We start from the raw sequence: 19232 nt of genomic DNA on the forward strand, positions 1-19232 counted from the left end.
CACAGATTCACTTCATACAGGTGAGCAGGGTTGACTATGGCATCTTTTCAGAAAAGACTATAATTCACAATCTATTACCTTCAGTTCCTGACCTGACTTTATGTATTGCATAATATCACTGAGGTGCTGAGTGCCTCTTGGATACACAGCTTCCTCCTTACTCCTCCAGGTTGTAAGCTCACAAGGACAGCGTTTACAATTGTGCTTGCAATTGATTTAAGTTTTTTAAGGCATGATTTGTATTAGTCGCAGTGACATATGTATGCAGTTTACTGCCTCTGTATGTGTTTTTACTTTGCACAGTGCCCTGGCTCTTTATAAATAATAAAAAAAGGTTATTCTATGCTATTGAATCATAACATGTACCTGTACTTTCAACAGTGTATTCAAAAGCTATACTGTCTAGTACAATACAGCTTTACTGTAGGCAGGGGCACAACAACAATATCCCCTGTGACCCCCACCACTGCAAGGGGGGGCAGGGTTGGATGGTGCTCCTGTACATAAAGCCCAACAGCAGAGGAGCGTTATACCTGTTTGCACCCGGCAGTAGGATAGGTCTTTTTAACTCCTCTTCAGTGCAGTGCATTGTGTACAGCCATTCACCTTGCGGCTCCAGTCTCTGCATGTCATGTGACATGCATTGAGATCCACACAGTGATGAGTAGAGATGGGCCGAACGGTTCGCCGGCGAACGGTTCCAGGTGAACTTTGGTGGTTCGCGTTCGCCTGGACCAGGCGAACTTTTGCGGAAGTTCGATTCACCCCATAATGCACTATGAGGGTCAACTTTGACCCTCTGCATCACAGTCAGCAGGCACATTGTAGACATTCAGGCTACACTAAGCCCTGGAGCCTCACCCCCCTTATATAAGGCAGGCTCGCTGGCCATTACACTCACTTGTGTGCCTGCTAGAGACCGACTAGGGACAGCTGCTGCAGACTTGTTCTCCTAGGGACAGATTAGGTAGGCTCTAGGCTGCTTATCTTGCTCCTGGCTGATTATTATTGCTTTTATAGCACCCCTCAACAGCTCTTTTCAGAGCTCATCCTGTACTTTTTTTTTCTGTGTGTCAAACTGACACTTTTGTTGCATGCACAGCCTTGCTAATTCATAGTGTGTGTGCCACTGCCAGCAGCCCTGCACATTCAGTAACTACCTGTGTGTGTGACAGGGAGCTGCACATTGTACTACCCAGTACTGCATATACCCAGTACATGTTGTGTTTACTTAACCCACCTCATCACTGCATATACCTAGCTTTGTGTTGAGTGAACCCAGCTCACTGCATCTAACTACCTGTTGTGTTCAGTGAACCCACCTCACTGCATATACCTAGCTGTTATGTTGAGTGAACCCACCTCACTGCATAGAACTACCTTTACTGTTGAGTGAACCCACCTCACTGCATCTAACTACCTGTTGTGTTCAGTGAACCCAGCTCACTGCATATAACTACCTTTACTGTTCAGTGAACCCACCTCACTGCATCTAACTACCTGTTGTGTTGAGTGAACCCACCTCACTGCATATAACTACCTTTACTGTTCAGTGAACTCACCTCACTGCATACAACTACCTTTGTGTTGAGTGAACTCACCTGACTGCATCTAAATAACTTTTGTGTTCAGTGAACCCACCTCGCTGCATATAACTACCTTTGTGTTCAGTGAACCCACCTCACTGCATATAACTACCTCACTACAAAAGGCATGTACATGTGCCCATCCCCCTTTGTAATCATTACCTTGCCGCAGTGAAGAGGCTTGCGTATCACAATGAAGCAATGACCGCCGGCTATTTGAGTGTCTCGGGTGGGGGTGACACACAAAAGATAATAAGGTCGTTGCTTCATTGTGGTCAGACCAAATTTGATCAGCTGGACAGTCACTGTTGTTCTATCATTGAGCTACCACAGCCCGGCGACCATATGGGCTTGAAAACCGCCACGGCCTACACTCTCGCCACGGTGCGCACCAGTCCAGCATGGCCGTCACTACGCAAACAGATGTTTGCGGTGCCTTACACAATGAGTTTGGTGTGTCAGTGTGAAGCAAAACTCTAATTACACTCCCTGATTGATGTATATGTTACGGCCAGAACCCGAAGTTTGGCCAGAACTAGAAGTGGCCGGCCACTTCGGGTTCTGGCCGGCCAATGCGCGAACTGGCCGCTGCGCTGCGGCCAATGTGAGAAATGAAACAATTCCTGTAAGGTTTTAATGTGATGTTGTGACCGCAGCGCAGCGGGGCAAAATGTATCACATCTTTACTTTGTTCAATGGCATTAAGCCGCCCGGCTTTTTCCTCTGCCTCTCTCTCCTCCCCCCCCCCCGCCTCTCTCTCTCCTTCTCTTTATGGGCACAGCCGGGCGGGGACACGCGTGTCCAGGAGAGTCGTTCCTCGCGGCAGGAGAGCAGAGCGGGGAGGCTGCAGACATCGCTTCTGCCAGCACCCGCTCTGCAAGAACGGCAGGATTCCCCTGCCGCGACGAACGACTCCGGAGGGACACGCGTGTCCCCGCCCGGCTGTGCCCATAAAGAGAAGGAGAGAGAGAGGCGGGGGGGGGGAGGAGAGAGAGGCAGAGGAAAAAGCCGGGGGGCTTAATGCCATTGAATAAAGTAAAGATGCGTGATACATTTTGCCCCGCTGCGCTGCGGCCACAACATCACATTAAACCTTACAGGAATTGTTTCATTTCTCACATTGGCCGCAGCGCAGCGGCCAGTTCGCGCATTGGCCGGCCAGAACCCGAAGTGGCCGGCCACTTCTAGTTCTGGCCAAACTTCGGGTTCTGGCCGTAACATATACACATGCAAGATGTTTTAAAGCACTTTAGGCCTGCAATTTAGCATTCAATGTGATTTCTGCCCTTAAAACGCTGCTTTGCGTCAAATCCAGATTTTTCCCCGAGACTTTTGGCATCTATCCCACTCATCCATGCCCCCCTCCAGGTGTTAGACCCCTTGAAACATCTTTTCCATCACTTTTGTGGCCAGCATAATTTTTTCTATTTTTCAAAGTTCGCATCCCCATTGAAGTCAATAGCGGTTTGCGAACTTTTCCGCAAACCGAACCTTCCGCGAAGGTTCGCGAACGGTGTTCGCAAACCTAAAATCGGAGGTTCGGCCCATCTCTAGTGATGAGCTGTGCTGAAAAGAATTAAAGAGGACCTGTCCTGCTTCCTGGAGCAAGTAATGTATAATGCTCCGCTGCTGCTCTGAAATATACAGGAGCAGCCCCCCCCCCCCCCCCCCATGATGAAGGTCAGATAAATACGTAGTGGGAAGAAGGGGAAGACAGATCTCTGCAAGGAAGGGGGAAGAAGTCAGCTTAATGTAGTTATGGCCCTGACAGTGGGCTTTCTATCTCTACCATACTAGTCTGGTATTTGTGGTAGCTAATATAATCTGTTATAGCCAACATATACTTGACTTAGCTTATATGATATGCCCACCAACATTAACTTAAAGTTTCAATTAATTTAGATAGCATGCACACAAAAAAAACAAGTTCAGCAGACAGTGTAGGCATGAAAGGAACAACAATCATAGTGTTCTTTTGTTTACATACCAATACATGAGGGGACTGAGGTGTTCCATTGTGCCAAAGCACCAATCACAGCCTGGCATTCAATATCCCTAGAGCCCTGCAGTGCATAGCCAGGATAACATTCAAACCGCACAACGGCTCCGACAGAGAAATCATTTCCAATACGACGACCGTACTTGGGTTCTGGTACAGAGCTGCACTGAGTAGCACTGGTACGAGGAACAGCTAACAGGGGAAAAATGTAAAGAAGAATAAGAAAGCAATTACCAAAATGGCACACACATAAATAATACTGATAATACAGGCCATAGAAAAAAACATTAAAACTTAATTGCTAGGTCTAATTACATAAATCAGTAACTTTGTTTGTGGAAAGTAAAATGTAATCTGTTTTACATAAGTCTAATTTAACAAATGTTTTCATACCTCTGGGCAGGCTTACGTAGGTAATCTAGTCTTTTTCGGCATATCTATTGGATAATGAGAATTATCTTGAACTGACGAAAGCTAAGTACGCACCACAAGACTGGTAGAGGGTGGAGCAGGGAACTTATGCTGGATACACACGTTGAGATTTCCCGTTCGATTCCCGGGATCGAACGGATCGAATCGATTATTTCCAACATGCTCGATTCTGATTTCGATCGTTTCTGCCTTCGATTTGCATGTTAAGTATGCCAAATCGACGACAGAAACGATCGAAATCCGAATCGAGCATGTTGGAAATAATCGATTCGATCCGTTCGATCCCGGGAATCGAACGGGAAATCTCAACGTGTGTATCCAGCATAACAGCGACCACGACCCGATGAACAATTTTTCCCTGACGGCACACGGCGAGTATGACATGATCATGGTACTTTGTGCAGGAGTCTAAAGGGATCGGAGAGATTGTCCATGATGCAATATGTCATGACAGTCGTGATCACTGAACATCGTGAAAAATGATTGTGTAATAGCGAGAGCGTAGCCATGGTTGTGAAATTGCTGAAGCAATTGTTTGTTTTGAAAACATTGCAAAGCTCTAAAAAAAGTCACCACAAAAATCGCATTGTGGGTATGGACCTTTAGTGCTGGTGTACCCCTAAAAACCAGTTAAGGTCATGTGTATTCCTCTGGCCTGCTACTTCCTTTCTGATTTCCACCATCTAAGGTTCCCATGTGTTCCAAGGGTATTATCACACTATTTCTGTTTCTGTCCATATAAATACTGTTTAAAAGAAATCCTTATGGTACACATACCTACAATGTAATACCAGAATATCACACAGTGTGGTATTATTCAGAAAATACAGCCTATTACACTGCATTTACAATCCAGGCACATTTAAATTAACCAAAATGTAGGCCAGCCCTGCTGGGAAATGATCATTTATGTCTATAAAACAGACTTCAAGTTGTGTGCAGGCCAAGAATGTTGACAGCTACAGACAAACAATATTTGTGATAAAAAAGAAACTAATTGAGAACCTTCTGACAGCGAATCTCAACAAGCTTTGCTATAGAGTCCAAATCCAGATGACAGAAACAAACCTGACATAGATTGCTGCAAGGTATATTTACAGAGTCACAGCTGCCTGTCCTCTGTAGCTGTGCACCTGCCAAATCCTTCTCTTACCCTGTCCCTCTCCACTCTCCCTATCTAACCATGTGACAGTTTTTAATATCTGTATGAGGGTCCCTGTTGGTTTTGTGCACTGCTTCGATGGCCACAGGACATGACACACCATTTATCCACCTACCTTGGTACACGAAATGAAATCCTTTGGCTGCCGCCTGTCCCTTGGCGCTGAACTTAATTAAAATCTGATTGGAAGTTGCAAGAGGTAGAGATTCACCTGTAACGGCAGAGTGCACGTGTTACAGAGCGGGGAGACCTGTCTCTTGTAGATAAACCTGCTGCTGGCATAGCAAAGTAAGGGTGTTGATCAGATCACAGTGCATGTGATAGACTGCTAGCAGCACAGAACGTCCTATGCTCCCGCCATGAGCAGACATTTCTGTGGTTTGAAAAGTGACTGCGCTTCGGAAAATTAAAATGTAACCAAACTTTAGTTTGCACAGCAGCAGACTGGAAAAATAAAAACACAGCAGATAAAGTATGATAAAGAGATAGAGATGCAGTAGAAAATGTGACACATATACAGCTGACTGAGTTTAACTTTATCTGGGACTCCTTAAATGGGCTGGTACTATGCAATCATGACTCCAGATGATTTCATTCAAAGATGTAACATTTTCTACACCTTGTTGCGCTGAAGCATGTAAAAATAACCAGCTTGAGATATTTTATTTTTATTTGACTGGCTGAATGGTACCCCGCCTAATTGGGGTTGCCCAGTCATTACCAGTGAGTTCTACATCTCATCCATAATAACATTTACAAACTTAGTATACTTAGAAGCAGTGGAGTAGCTAAGGAGCTGTGGGCCGCGATGCAAGGTTTACAAGTGGCCCCCCCATGCACTCTATACATAACAATTGATGCGGCGCAACAAAACCTGCCAAGGACAACCACAGTGTCAGAAGTGCAAGAAGGGGATGGTGAGCAGTTTGTTAATGATTACCACTATTTAAAGTTTCTATAAAAGTGATTATTATGAGCACAGGACAGGACCAATAGAGAGCTTATACTGTAGATGAGCGAGGGCCCTTTGGGGCCCCTCTGGCCTAACGGCCCCGATGCGGTCGCAACCTCTGCAACCCCTATTGCTACGCCCCTGCTTAGAAGGAGACCTCCTCAATCTTACCTCCCCATCCACATTTTTTACATCTTCTGGAAGTTAGTATTTATAAGCCACTTCAATTTTGAAACATAAGGGCTGGTGCATGCTGGTGGATGCCCATGTTTAAGCAATGTTGTACAGCTCCTATATGTTTCCAAGTAACCCCACAAACATCTCTTAGAAGCTTCTGGTACTGCAGTTTTCCAAAAATGTCCAAGACTGTGAGGCCTAACAATGATGTTGGAAAAGCAACTTTGATTCCACTGACACACTTTCAAGACAACAGTTTGGGATACAGGTTCCTGTCACTACTAATGTCTATGCATGAGGAACTGGACCCAACATATGAATAATATCTTCCCTGGAGGATCTCCTATATGTCATTGGGATCAAGCCAGTGGTGGGACTTCCCTAATAGGTATGAGCTTGAATTTTCACCTGACTATTTAAGAAAAGTATTAGAAATTCTGCCACTTGTGTTTTCTACCTGTATGAGATCCAGACAGGGAACTGAGAAGACGGGACTGTTCAGTGGCTCCATCATGAACCTCAACTACATCATTGAGTGCTGTCTGGAAGAAGGTAAACTGCCCAAACACAACTGGAAGATAAAAAAAAAAGGCACGTTACTGAAAAATTCCATCATTAATCATGCCACATGAGATTGTAAACAAAAAAAAGACTGGTAAAGAGAAGTATAGTTTCACAGTAATACTTTGAACATGTTGTCACGTGTAGTCAAAATCCTATTCTTTCTTTCACAGCTGATGATTGTATGATTGAAATCAGCAATTTGAAACGTCATTAAACTGTTGTTTCAGGGAACTTCTAGCACTGTTGGTGCATTTTGTTGATCTAATAATCATCTGCCAAGTCAATCGGCCAATATGAAGCCACCATGAATGTTAACAAGTGTAACTGGATACTTCTAGTGAGTAGTAAAAGGACTGTGCAGAGACCTTGTCAGGTGTGCAGAGTAAAGTCTAGAATGAGTTGGATAAAGAGTGTTAGAATCAGCATGATCTGTTAGTGTGGGGGTGAGCATATCTTCTGCTGATGTACAGTTTGCTCAATATTCCCTAAACACAGAGCTAGGCCATCATAGGGAAAAAGTTCTTTGCTGAAAACATGCTAAATAGTAATGTATGGTTTTTAAATTTGTGCTTTTATAAGTGACCCAACTGCCTTAATTATACTTTTTAGACCTTTTAGACTCTTTTCTTGCTCTGTTTAGACCTGCCCATATTCCACTGAATTGTTTCAATATGGAAGTATCACATTATTTTAATTGAATTTTAATCTTCAGATGTTGTATTGTTTTGTAACCATTAAAATACGTGTCTGAATATGTGTCTGTCCTGTTATTGTTGAAATCACTAGCAAATTTTCAGACAAAAAAACTCCAGACAGTGTATTTTTACCTGTAATGGTCCAGTGACATCAACATTTTGGTTAAAAAAAAGCTTTTGGAGGTGAAAGTGAAACATCATTTCCATTGGTCACTAGGAACCAAAGTAGCTACAACTACCATTTATTCAGGGAAAAAGCCTTTGTACAGAATTGGTGTGCTCTTTCCCTCCTAGAACACAATTAGTTTCACTGCCAAGCAACTTGTGAGAACTGGGGAGCATTCAGTACTGGGTTTAGTTGTGAATTCCTTGTATTGACAATGATAGCTCAAATTCATTGGGGCTACACACCCATTGGGCTTGATTCACAAAAGCATGTTAGCACACCAGTGAAAAGCCTGGCCTGATTTTGCGTGCTAAGTAGCATCACGCTACTTAGCACGCAAAGCGGCTGATTTTGCATGCGAAGCGCTGCGTGCAAAACTTTATGTGCGCAGCGCTGAAGTTTACGCGAGCAAACTGTTATGCGCATATTAGGATGTCACTTGTGAGGTAATCAATCAAGGTTCATTACAAGGATTTGAATGATATTTAAACATTTTGCCTGGTGCTCCTCAATTAATGGTTCAGCAAACCTGGCCTGGAGTTATTAAACTAGTTTTTATTAAGTATGTAACTCTGGAACATAGCAGAGCACAGTGAGGTTTATGAAATTGAGGTCATGTAACTGCAATGCCATATAATATACGTACGTAAAGTGAGCATTTTATGTATAAAGCCCAGGACATTCTGGATTTATTACAATTATTGCTCTCTGCAGGTGCGTCCATACAACTCTAACAGTCCAATGGTTATTTCATTAACCTTTTAGATATTCTCACTCTGGTTTGCTTTTGAAAGTATTGTAGATTTTGGCCACTTAACAGCAGACATAAAAAAATCAGGCCAGGCTTGCTGAGTCACTTAAGTTTTCCATTATTCAACAGTGTTCTCCACACTTGAAGAACCTTAGTAAATCAGGCCCACGCTAACTTTGTGTAATCTTCAAAGAAGGTTTTCACAACATTATTTACTGCATTACATTATTTATGTGCAGAACTTTCTAAGACTACTACTCTTCAAAGCAGATTGATGATTTTTTTGACTGTTTATTTTAAAAAAAACTAGCCTCTCCAGAGACTCGGATGTAAAAATCAATCTGATTGAGTGAAAGGCCTTTTTTTTTTAACTATTTTCACCAGTACAGTGCCCGGAAACCTAGAAATGTTTTTTTTTCTCCCACTTGCCTGTGCTGAGCTGTCTGTGCACTAGAGGCTGGCAGGTACTAGGATAAGGATGTGCAGAGGCAGAGCAGCATGCTTGCAGTCTCCAATTCTGGCAGTCCATGTCATGTTCACTGCCCCATCCCCTCAACCCCACGGTGGTTGGAGGAGACGAAAGAAGACGCCACCCAGAAATAATCTATTTTCAAGTAGACCCCTTTTGTGCCTAAGGCCTCATTCCCACTAGTGCGCTTCTGTCTGCTTTTCAGCAACATGTTTCAATCTGGAACATTAATGTGCTGATAAAAAGTGGACAGAAGAGGACAGAAGCCCACTGAAAAAAAAAAGTGCAAATCAGGCCTTAGAAGACATTTTTGGGCTAATTCATGCATGATTCGACACATTGTTATGGGCAGCACAGTTGCATAGTGGTTAGTGCCCTTGCCTTGCAGCGCTGGGTCCCCAGTTCAAATCCCAGCCAGGGCACTATCTGCACAAAGTTTGTATGTTCTCCCTGTGTCTGTGTGGGTTTCCTCCAGCCATTTTGGTTTCCCCCATATCCCAAAAAACATACAGATAAGTTCATTGGTTTCCCCCTACAAATTGGCCCTAGATGGTAGGAATTAGATTGTGAGCCCCTCTGAGAGACAGTTAAGTGACAAGTCAATATACTCTGTACAGCGCTGTGGAAGATGTTGGCGCAATATAAATACTTAATAATAATAATTGTTATTGTACCATGCATATATAATGGTTGGCTGTCTGGATGGTGTACTGGTTAAGGGCTCTGCCTCTGACACAGGAGATCAGGTTTCAAATCTCAGCTGTTTCCGTTAAGTAAGCCAGCACCTATTCAGTCAGGAGATCTTGGGCAAGACTTCTTAACACTTCCTACTGCCTAAAGAGCGTGCCCTAGTGGCTGCAGCTCCGGCACTTTGAGTCCACCAGGAGAAAAACATGATATAAATGTTCTGTGTCTTGTCTATACATGCATTATGTCTAACCACTCCAAATCTTGCAATCTTTCTCACACCTGCTTATAAGCTGATAACAATAATAACCACAACTATCTTATATAAGAATAAAGCAAATACATTCTTCAGGTTCTATACTTCTACATGTTTCCACACTTCCTTGGATCCCTGGAGCCCGTGCTGTATATCTATAGGACACTTAGCTTTAATTATCCCCTGTAGTAATAGAAGCCAACTCAATGCCTACTGCTGCTACATTATTTCATGTCTTATAAACTATGCCGCTGTAATGTGCTTATTTTACATAAGACCAGAGCAGAAGAAAGGAAAGCTTCCGTTACTGTCTGATGCATTATCCTACCAACCTATAAATCTTTTCAGCAATTCAGAATTATCACCGGTTTTTAAAATTAGGGAAAAACTAATGAATCTCTTATGATAAGAATTAAGAGAAGCTCTTCAGCTCTTCACCGAAAATAGGAAGAAATAGAAAGAGAATAAAAGGTCATAAAAATGATCAAGGCGTGAAGCAGTAATTTGCTCTCCAAAAATTAGGCAGAGAGAATTGCACTCCAGCTTAAAATGATCAGTATCATTCTCTGAAACCTATTTGCATTTCATTTGTTTCATCATGAATGTGTTGGAAAGTATTCTTTAAAGGCAAACAGGACGCAGCGCTGAAACGCTACACTATGTGGTGTCTATTGAACAAACGCTTAAAAAGGTGTCTGCAGATCAATAGTAACTTTGATTCATTTCTCAGTTAATTCTATCACCACTTGAGAAACCATAGATCAGTTACACAACCTGAACTCAACGACACAGAGAATAGTTCTAATGAAACAAAAAAGTATAATGCAACATTTATAGTGTAATGCAACGTACTCAACACAGTTATGGGTGACTGTGGCATTGCTGTTAGCTTGAATCAGCCTATCTCTGGCTTGCCTACGATGCCCAAATCTAACCAGGCATCAGTGGCTTGACAATTATTTTGATTCTCAGCCATGTATTCACTGGATGTCTAGGGTCTCCTAATAATTTTCCTGGATAAGAATGATGTTACTGTCACACGCAACACATGGACATATGCAAACTCATACACAAACACACATCTACATTACACCTAGCCATATACTGTACATAATAATCTGGTGATGCTCTGTTACCGCATGCTGATGCCTAAGCAATCTGATTTATGTAATACAATCTGTTTCAAACTCTTTTTACATAGTACATTGGATGTTATCTTTGAAACCACAAACACTCTAATTATTTAATGTGCAGCACTATGCATTATTTTGATAACTAACATGCATGGTCCTAATATGCCCATCTCATGGTGCATACACCGAAAAATAATGTACCGGTAGTTTCAACCGGGTTCTTTTTGGTACTTTGTAAGCTGTGCTGTCACTACTACACACAACTTCTTTCACATGAATTGAAAAAAGTCATTTGTAGTGATAAAACATCTTCTAGCGCCTTGGTTCTCCACATTTGGTGAACATGCCCTAGGAAGTAGTGCTGGTGGGTTCAGGATCAGGACATACTTGGGCTTGATACTGTTAACTAAGTAAAATAAAAAATTTAGGAAATAGAAATAGGGAATGCTCTGAAATACTTTATATACACAATTAGGGTCTACTGCTGATAAATATATTTGCCATCAGGGCTATTTTATATAATCTGACCGATAACAGGGGGTATCTGGTAGGAAAGGCTATCAAAATGGGGTAAATACCAAAATGATGTTGAGAAAATCTGCTCTATAAACACACAAAAAGGTGTTCAGCTGAAACTTTCTCATCTTTCTTCAGATAATAACAAATTATGGTAGCATTGTGAGAGACATGTTAGGCCGCAGCAGGTTTAATTAATACATTTACAGGGTACAATTTCATGTTCACTATCCTTTGTAGATTAGATCTCCAATTTATGTCACATGCACTGCTCAGTGTTTAACATTTGAGTTTATATTTAAAAATAAACAGAACCTTTTATGATCTCTTACCATAGTCCTTTGGAACAATAATGAAATAGGAACAGCTTTGTCCAGATGTGTAGTTACTGGGGTAATTAGGTGAAAGAATCACTCCTTCTTGGCTGACATACTGTCCTCCACAAGGAGCTAGAAGGTAAAATAAAAAAAACACCACAAAGATTATGAACTCATGATATTAAGTTTTGAGTAATCTGTCCTTTTAAAGGATATGTTTGACACTAAAAATCATGGTTGCAATTGCCACTCTGCCTTATGGCGCCTTATATGAGGCAATAAAAATGATCAATTCTATTTCCAATCCAATTTGTTTATTGAATTGCCTGAAAATCAAAGGCAAAAATGATGGAGTTGACAACTTTATTGTATTATTCCCGTGAGGGAGATTTTATCGCTTCAATGTTATTATGAAAAAGAGAGAATAAACAAAATAGTATATATATATATATATATATATATATATATTTGATAAATACATTTTAGAGATGGTAGAGCATTTTAATGAAAATTCCCAATGTCATGTTAAGCAGAGACCTGCATTTTGGGTTTGAGCACCTTTGTGGGGGAACAGTTGAAAAGGACGTGAGAAACTTACTGTTAAAAAGGGTGCCTGGTAAAATAGAGGGCGTGGAGCATAAATTAGGCACCACTGGAGGAGGCTGTGTTAAGATTAGCACCCACCAGGGGTGGTTAAGGGTAGGCTCCACCGGGGGGTCTTAGGGTTCAGCATCAGTAGAGGGAGGGTTCAGTGTGAGAGTATATTTAGGTAGGCCTCATTCACACTGACAAACACAGATGGCCATGCGATCAGAATGCAACGTGCACAATCTCAATGCCATCTCTGGTTTCATGCATTGCGCTGCTGATCTCATTCACTACAGTGAATGGGTCAGCACTGTGTTTTGCCCCAAAATGCGTGCAACAGTGCGATCATGCATCACACTTCTACACAGCGCATGTAGGGCTTGATTCACTAAACCGTGATAACTCATATCACGGCTGTTGGCTGTTTTTGCGCGCATTTTTGTGTTTGCATGCAATCGGGAATTATCGATATTGTTTTCACATGAAACACGATAATTTGTAATGGCGCGCAGACACGAAAATGCACGCAAAAATGACCGTGATATGAGTTATCACGGTTTAATGAACCAAGCCCCTAGTTTGAACATCAGACTGTGCATTCTATGCACTTCTGATGTTTTTGCTGGTCGGTCTCTATATATGTTGCTGAAATATGCACGGCAATGTGTATAAAGTAAACGAGGCCTAGTAAATTATTCGCTAATATTGTTGAAATGTACTATTGGCTATTTCCTGCACTCATTCCAACAGGTGAGATTATTAAATGTATGCCCTTTAAGGGATGATACAACCCTCCTTCTACCCCATACATAGTGCATTTACGGACAAAATCGCCCCTCCTTCACCAATTCCCCATACTCCGGACAGTTCAAGGAAAAATCCCTCAGAATCAGTCTACTTTTGACAAAAAGGTACTATAAACATGGTTCTAAGCCGTATACAAGTCCATTTGAAGTATTTTTGCAACTGTATTCTCTCAGCGCTGCCAAGTAGTGTGATGAGTAAGAAATCCTCCTACATGAAACTTAAAATAACCCAGGAAGGGAAAAAAATTAAGTCGATCAAAGTCAGGAACTGCCAATCAGCTAGCTGACAGCTGCTGCTTAATTAATCAGCAACTCCAGGCTTGGGTAAATTTCTTCCAAATCCCCCTCGGAGCCCTGAGTCTTCCGACTTCCAGTGTGTAGCCCCATCCACTTGCAGAAAAGGTCCTCTGCACTTTCTCTACTCTAGATAGAGAAAGTGCCACAGGCCACAGCCCTTTTCTGCAAGGAGGTTGGACTACACCATGAAAGCCAGCAGACACAGGGCTCCGGGAAGGATTTGGAAGGAAAACACCTGGCAGGTTGTTATAACTTTTATTAGAAGACTATCGATGAAGTGTGGAATTTACACTGAGGTTCCTCTTTAACCACTTGCCGACCGCGCACTCATACCGCGCGTCGGCAAAGTGGCAGCTGCAGGACCAGCGATGCAGATCTGCGTCGCCGGCTGCAGGCTAATTAATCAGGAAGCAGCCGCTCGCGTGAGCGGCTGCTTCCTGTCAATTCATGGCGGGGGGCTCCGTGAATAGCCTGCGGGCCGCCGATCGCGGCTCGCAGGCTAAATGTAAACACAAGCGGAAATAATCCGCTTTGTTTACATTTGTACAATGCTGTTAACAGTAGCAGCGTTGTACTGGATCAGCGATCCCCGGCCAATCAGCGGCCGGGGATCGCTGTCACATGACAGGCAGGAGCCTGTTAGAGGCTGCACAGGACAGATCCGTCCTGTGCAGCCTCGGATCTCCGGGGAAGGGAGGGAGGAGAGGGAGAGGGGGAATCCTGTGGTGGAGGGGGCTTTGAGGTGCCCCCCCCCGCCAGCCACACGCAGGTAGGAGCGATCAGACCCCCCCAGCACATCATCCCCCTAGTGGGGAAAAAAGGGGGGGCGATCTGGTCGCTCTGCCTGGTGTTTGATCTGTGCTGGGGGCTGTAGAGCCCACCCAGCACAGATCAGCAAATACAACGCTGGTCCTTAAGGGGGGGTAAAGGCTGGGTCATCAAGTGGTTAATATATGGTTTAACAAAGTTTCCAGTAAATATGGTTAGAAGTATTCATTTACCTATACATGTAGGTGCAGGGTAGTTCCAGGCTGGTTTTCCATCTCCTCCCATTACACAAGTCAGTGTAGAGGCCCCATGCACTTCATAGCCACTGTCACAGTAGTACGTTACAGTGGAGCCTAGCTTCAGGTCACTCCCAACACGGCTCCCATTTTTTATTGCTCCTGGATCAAAGCAGGATTCTCTGGGATTTTCTGAAAGATAAAACACAAATACTCACCAGACAGCCACTATAACATATGTATATCATTAGGTCAATGCCCTTCTAACTACATTTATATATTATTTACACATTTACATAATGCTGACACATTTCTCTGCAATGCTTTGCAGATGGCATTAGAGAATTGACATCACTTACAGTAGGCCTCTTTTACACAGAAGGCTGAATTGTGCACATGTCAGTTTAGTCTCCTAGCCAAGAGCACCTTTCAGCTTCAGTTTTATGTATCCTTATGGCATGCATGTCATTGTTTGACACACAGTGGTGTTACCCAGCTGTAAAAAAAAGCATTATGTCCTGTTGCGTGTGAGCACAGCTGTGCTCAGATGTGACTCCATAGGGGGCCATCCTTCCACCATCCATGCTGAGTGCTAGCAAGCACCCTTCCAGTGTACAGGAGCAGCAAGCAGGTGGTAAATTTACCACCTTTAGCCTCCTGTGTTAAAGATGCCTTACTGTAGCTCACAGGAGCTAACAGACTAATATCCCTAACAAAGTCTAATTCCATTTTCTGGGGAAATATGCAAAATAAAGAATAAAAACTGACAATAATAATTGGCACCCATCATTGTTCATTCTTTAACCACTTCAGGACCACAGTGCTAAACCCCCCTAAAGACCAGGCTATTTTTTTGTTAAATTGGCCACTGCAGCTTTAAGGCCAAGCTGCAGGGCTGCACAACACAGCACACTAGTCACCCCCCCCCCCCTCTTCCAGTGTTTTTTTTTTAATAAATATTTAAGTTCATACTTTTAAAATATTTTTTACTATTTCTTTGTTTATTTTATTTTTTTATTTTTTTAAACCCTCTCCCCACCCCTCAGCCAGCCAATCATGGCTATCAGCTCAGCCTATGAAAGCCGATCGCTCTCTTGTGTCCCAGGGGGACAGCTTTCTTGTGTCCCAGGGGGACAGTGACAGATCACAGCGTTATTCTAACTGAAAAGACGGCGGTTACGCAGTCTAACAGTCCCCGCCGCTCGGAGGCTGAAGGCGGGGCGAAGCTCCGCCGCTCAAGCAGGAAATGTGCGAGCAGCCTGCGCGTGATCTCCTGCAGTAGACGGCCCCAGGGCCTGACGCCAATTGGCGTTAGGTGGTCCTGGGGCTTCCGCCATGGCCATGCCGCATGGGGCAGTCTTTAGGTAGTTAACTTAAAACCTCACAAATTTAGTGGTCTTATTGGGCAGAATATTACAAACACTAACACTAATTAAAAAGGCATGGATAAAGTAATGGGACCCTTACCCAATTTTGTTGCACATCGATTACAGGCAATTCAATCATGGCTCTTTGAAAGTCACTTGATAATACTCCAGCGTCTTGTTCTTAGCTATTATTAGGTTTATATAGCTTTGCTATAGGAGTGAGATTACTCTGCTGGAAGATCTATGAGCTGTGGCTGAGATGACTGAGTTACAGCTGTCTGACACTGGCCTGGATACTTTGCTTTAGACTACTTCATGTTTTATTTGGAAAGAAGGAGAAAAGAAGCACAGTTGGCTCACTGCTTAGGGAAGCACTACGCTCACTCAGGAAGCAGCCCAGCATACAGCCTCAAATTACTAAGAAATAGGCAAAATATATGGGAATGCCAACTTCCGCAAGCTCCTAGGGTGAGAGGGTATTGAGGACAACAACAAAAAAACCTTTGACTGATCAGGTACAACAAAGACAATCTCATAGTTTGGGTTCAGTGAGAAGAGGCAGGAGCTCTTGCTGACATTTCTCATTCACTCTATACACACTTTTTGCCATCCCATCTGATAATACATCTGCTAATCTCAGACATTGCTGCTTACATAAGTGCAAATGAACGTCATTTTCCTGTTCTCCCTATTAACTTTTCAGCTGACAGTATAGTCCAGACAGCTCCGAGAAAGATTGTTTGCTCCCCTTCAATGAACAAATTATCAGTCAAACATCTAAAATGTTCTTTTTCTATAACCCTCTTGCTACTTGCATGGCAGCCTCGAGCGCCATTTCAAATAAATTTAAGATTACTTATACAGTATAAAAAGGTAATGGTGAGTGTGCGCGGAATGTAGATTATATTCTGCTTAAAAATTGAAAACGTATGGGGATGTTCTGAGCATAAAACGGAATGGAATGATCTCTTTCCTCGCCACCTTGCCTGCTAATCTGATCAGTATTTAAACATTCAACATGTCTCAAGAAGTTCTCCTTTGGGAATGTGTAATGACGTGCATTTTAAACTGACAGAAGTCACTGCTCTGACCCGCTATGTGACTTTCTGGTGACATGGGGGGAAACTGCCGAGAGAGACTGCAATGCAGAGAGATTCAATATTCATGGCTCTGCATTCACTATAGATTGCTATCACTAAACTTCCCAAATCATTAAGCATCATTAGCATCCTTTAATAATGACTGCATACTGAGGAGGGCCTTATTCCTGAGCCCGGGTCTTCCAGAGGCTAGTGTGGAGATCGCCATAAAGCAATGAATCTGCACAGGCTTAAAAGTGGTTCACTGAGATGTGACAGAGCTTTCAATGCGCAACCTCCATGGAATACCCCTGCGGTGCAAATTCTTAAATCTACTCTTATCCTGGGTAAATTTTTTTCTTTACAAATGCAAAGAAATTGTGCCAGATTTGTCATTTGTAAACTGACATTTCTGTTTAAAGTGAACCAAAGTGAACATAAAACGAATATCTCATTCCTTTCTTTCAGGAATTTTTTCTCAGCCAAACATACATTTCATCAGTGGCATAGCAAAAGGGGATGCAGAGGATGCAATTGCACCAGGGGCCCTAAACTTGAGGGGTCAACACTCCTTCAGTGGCCGCATGAGCTCTTTGTTGGTGCTGCAGCGGTAATGCTCTGCTCTATAGGTGCTTTGAATAGTTCACTCAGAATTTACGATACCTCTGTGTCAATCCAAATCCCAGGTCTGTGAGCATGGAGTAAACAAGGATCCTTATCTCAGCTAACAACCTCTCACCCCATTTAGATGTTCTGTTTTACTTAAGGCATCTTAATGACATGTATTTTTGCTTGAAAAAAAATCCGTTTTCCCTTTTGATGTTGCATGTATATAGCTGTCTGTACCACCAGCCTGCAAACTAACAGGATGTAAGCCCAAGGAAGGCTGCAAGGCCGAAAGCTTTACTATTTTTATTCATTTTTTAGTTAGCCAATAAATGGTATCATCCTGATTTAAAACTTCTTGCTTTTACTGATGGCTAACACGGTACAATACCCTACTGCTACTATTATATCATTATGCTATATGACACTTCAGATACACTTTGAAGTGTACCAGAGCCACTCAGAGATAAAAGTTTTATACATACCAAGGGCATCCTCCAGCCCCATGCACACGGATCGCTCCCACACTGCTGTCCTCAGTCCTCTCCAGCTCCGGTACCAAGACCTGTAAGTTCTGCCAGTCGCGGCCAGTCTGCGCAAGATAAGTGCACTCTCTAAGTATCTCTCCGGCGGTTGCTGGAGAAATACATAGAGAGCGCACTTCTCTTGTGCAGATTGGCTGTGACTGCCAGAATTTACAGGACCCGGTACTGGAGAGACGGCTGGAGAAGGCTGAGGATGTCGTCGTGAGAGCGATTCGTGTGCATGGGGCTGGAGGTAGCCCCAGGTAGCTGCTCTGGGTTCCTTTAAGCACAGGTGCCTAGGAATATAATTTCAAGACTTTTAATTGTATGCTAAAAGAGCCAAGAGGGCCCTCTGATCCCAGGAGCAAACTGAATATAGGCATTGATATTGCATTTGGGAGTTCTGTCTACAAACCCCTTAATGTTGTCTACAAACCTGTGATTTTTAGAAGTTAAACAGAGCTCATTAAATTGGAGGCAACAGGTAAGCAATCACCTCCCCAGTTAAGTATGTACAGGGATTCCTTACCCATTTCCATTCATGTAAAAACTCACACATACTGTATTTCTATGTATGTGGCATGATCGTTTAAGCGTACTGAGAGGAGACAAAGTTTACCTACTGCATTCATACTAGATTTTAGAGGTGAGCATCTACCGTAGTTATATTTAAGTTTGCTTACATAACTTCTAATAAGGTCCTGCTCAATAAAGCTGTTACATTGGTTTATAGATAGTAAAGAATACTAAATATACATTTGCCTTATTTAAACAGAAGGTGTTTGCAATAATTCAGCTTAGAGTGAGCAAGAAAGATCTTCCACGATTCATCACTGCTGAGCATGCAAATCATCTCTTTATGTCCATAAAAGCCAGGCACACATCCACAACCCCTGGTGCACAGTGGCCATAGGCCATTGGCAAATACACTCATTATAATTCCTCTATTGAAGTGCTGATAACACATAACCTCTGCAAACACTGAGCACTGAAGTGGAACTGAGAACACTGAGAACTAGAGTTGTATGTTCGGATAGTTTTTTTTACACGGTATTACTGGGTAAGTAGGCAAATACTGTACGTAATCTGGATAAATAGT

The 19232-nt window shown here is 42.8% G+C and overlaps 1 protein-coding gene across 5 annotated transcripts in view; it reads right to left on the minus strand.

Moving 5' to 3' along the window:
- CSMD2 (CUB and Sushi multiple domains 2) overlaps window positions 1–19232 on the minus strand; it is a 1291405-nt gene that overhangs the window by 196132 nt on the left and 1076041 nt on the right. For all 5 annotated transcript variants that reach the window (XM_068268938.1, XM_068268934.1, XM_068268936.1 and 2 more), the window contains 5 exons: window positions 14555–14749; window positions 11878–11994; window positions 6766–6879; window positions 5295–5390; window positions 3574–3777 (listed from right to left, as the gene is read on the minus strand). In XM_068268938.1, coding sequence (XP_068125039.1) covers window positions 3574–3777; window positions 5295–5390; window positions 6766–6879; window positions 11878–11994; window positions 14555–14749 — 726 coding nt within the window. The remainder of the gene's footprint in view (window positions 1–3573; window positions 3778–5294; window positions 5391–6765; window positions 6880–11877; window positions 11995–14554; window positions 14750–19232) is intronic.

The sequence above is a fragment of the Hyperolius riggenbachi genome, chromosome 2 (assembly GCF_040937935.1).
Source record: "Hyperolius riggenbachi isolate aHypRig1 chromosome 2, aHypRig1.pri, whole genome shotgun sequence".
NCBI classification, from domain to species: Eukaryota; Metazoa; Chordata; class Amphibia; order Anura; family Hyperoliidae; genus Hyperolius; species Hyperolius riggenbachi.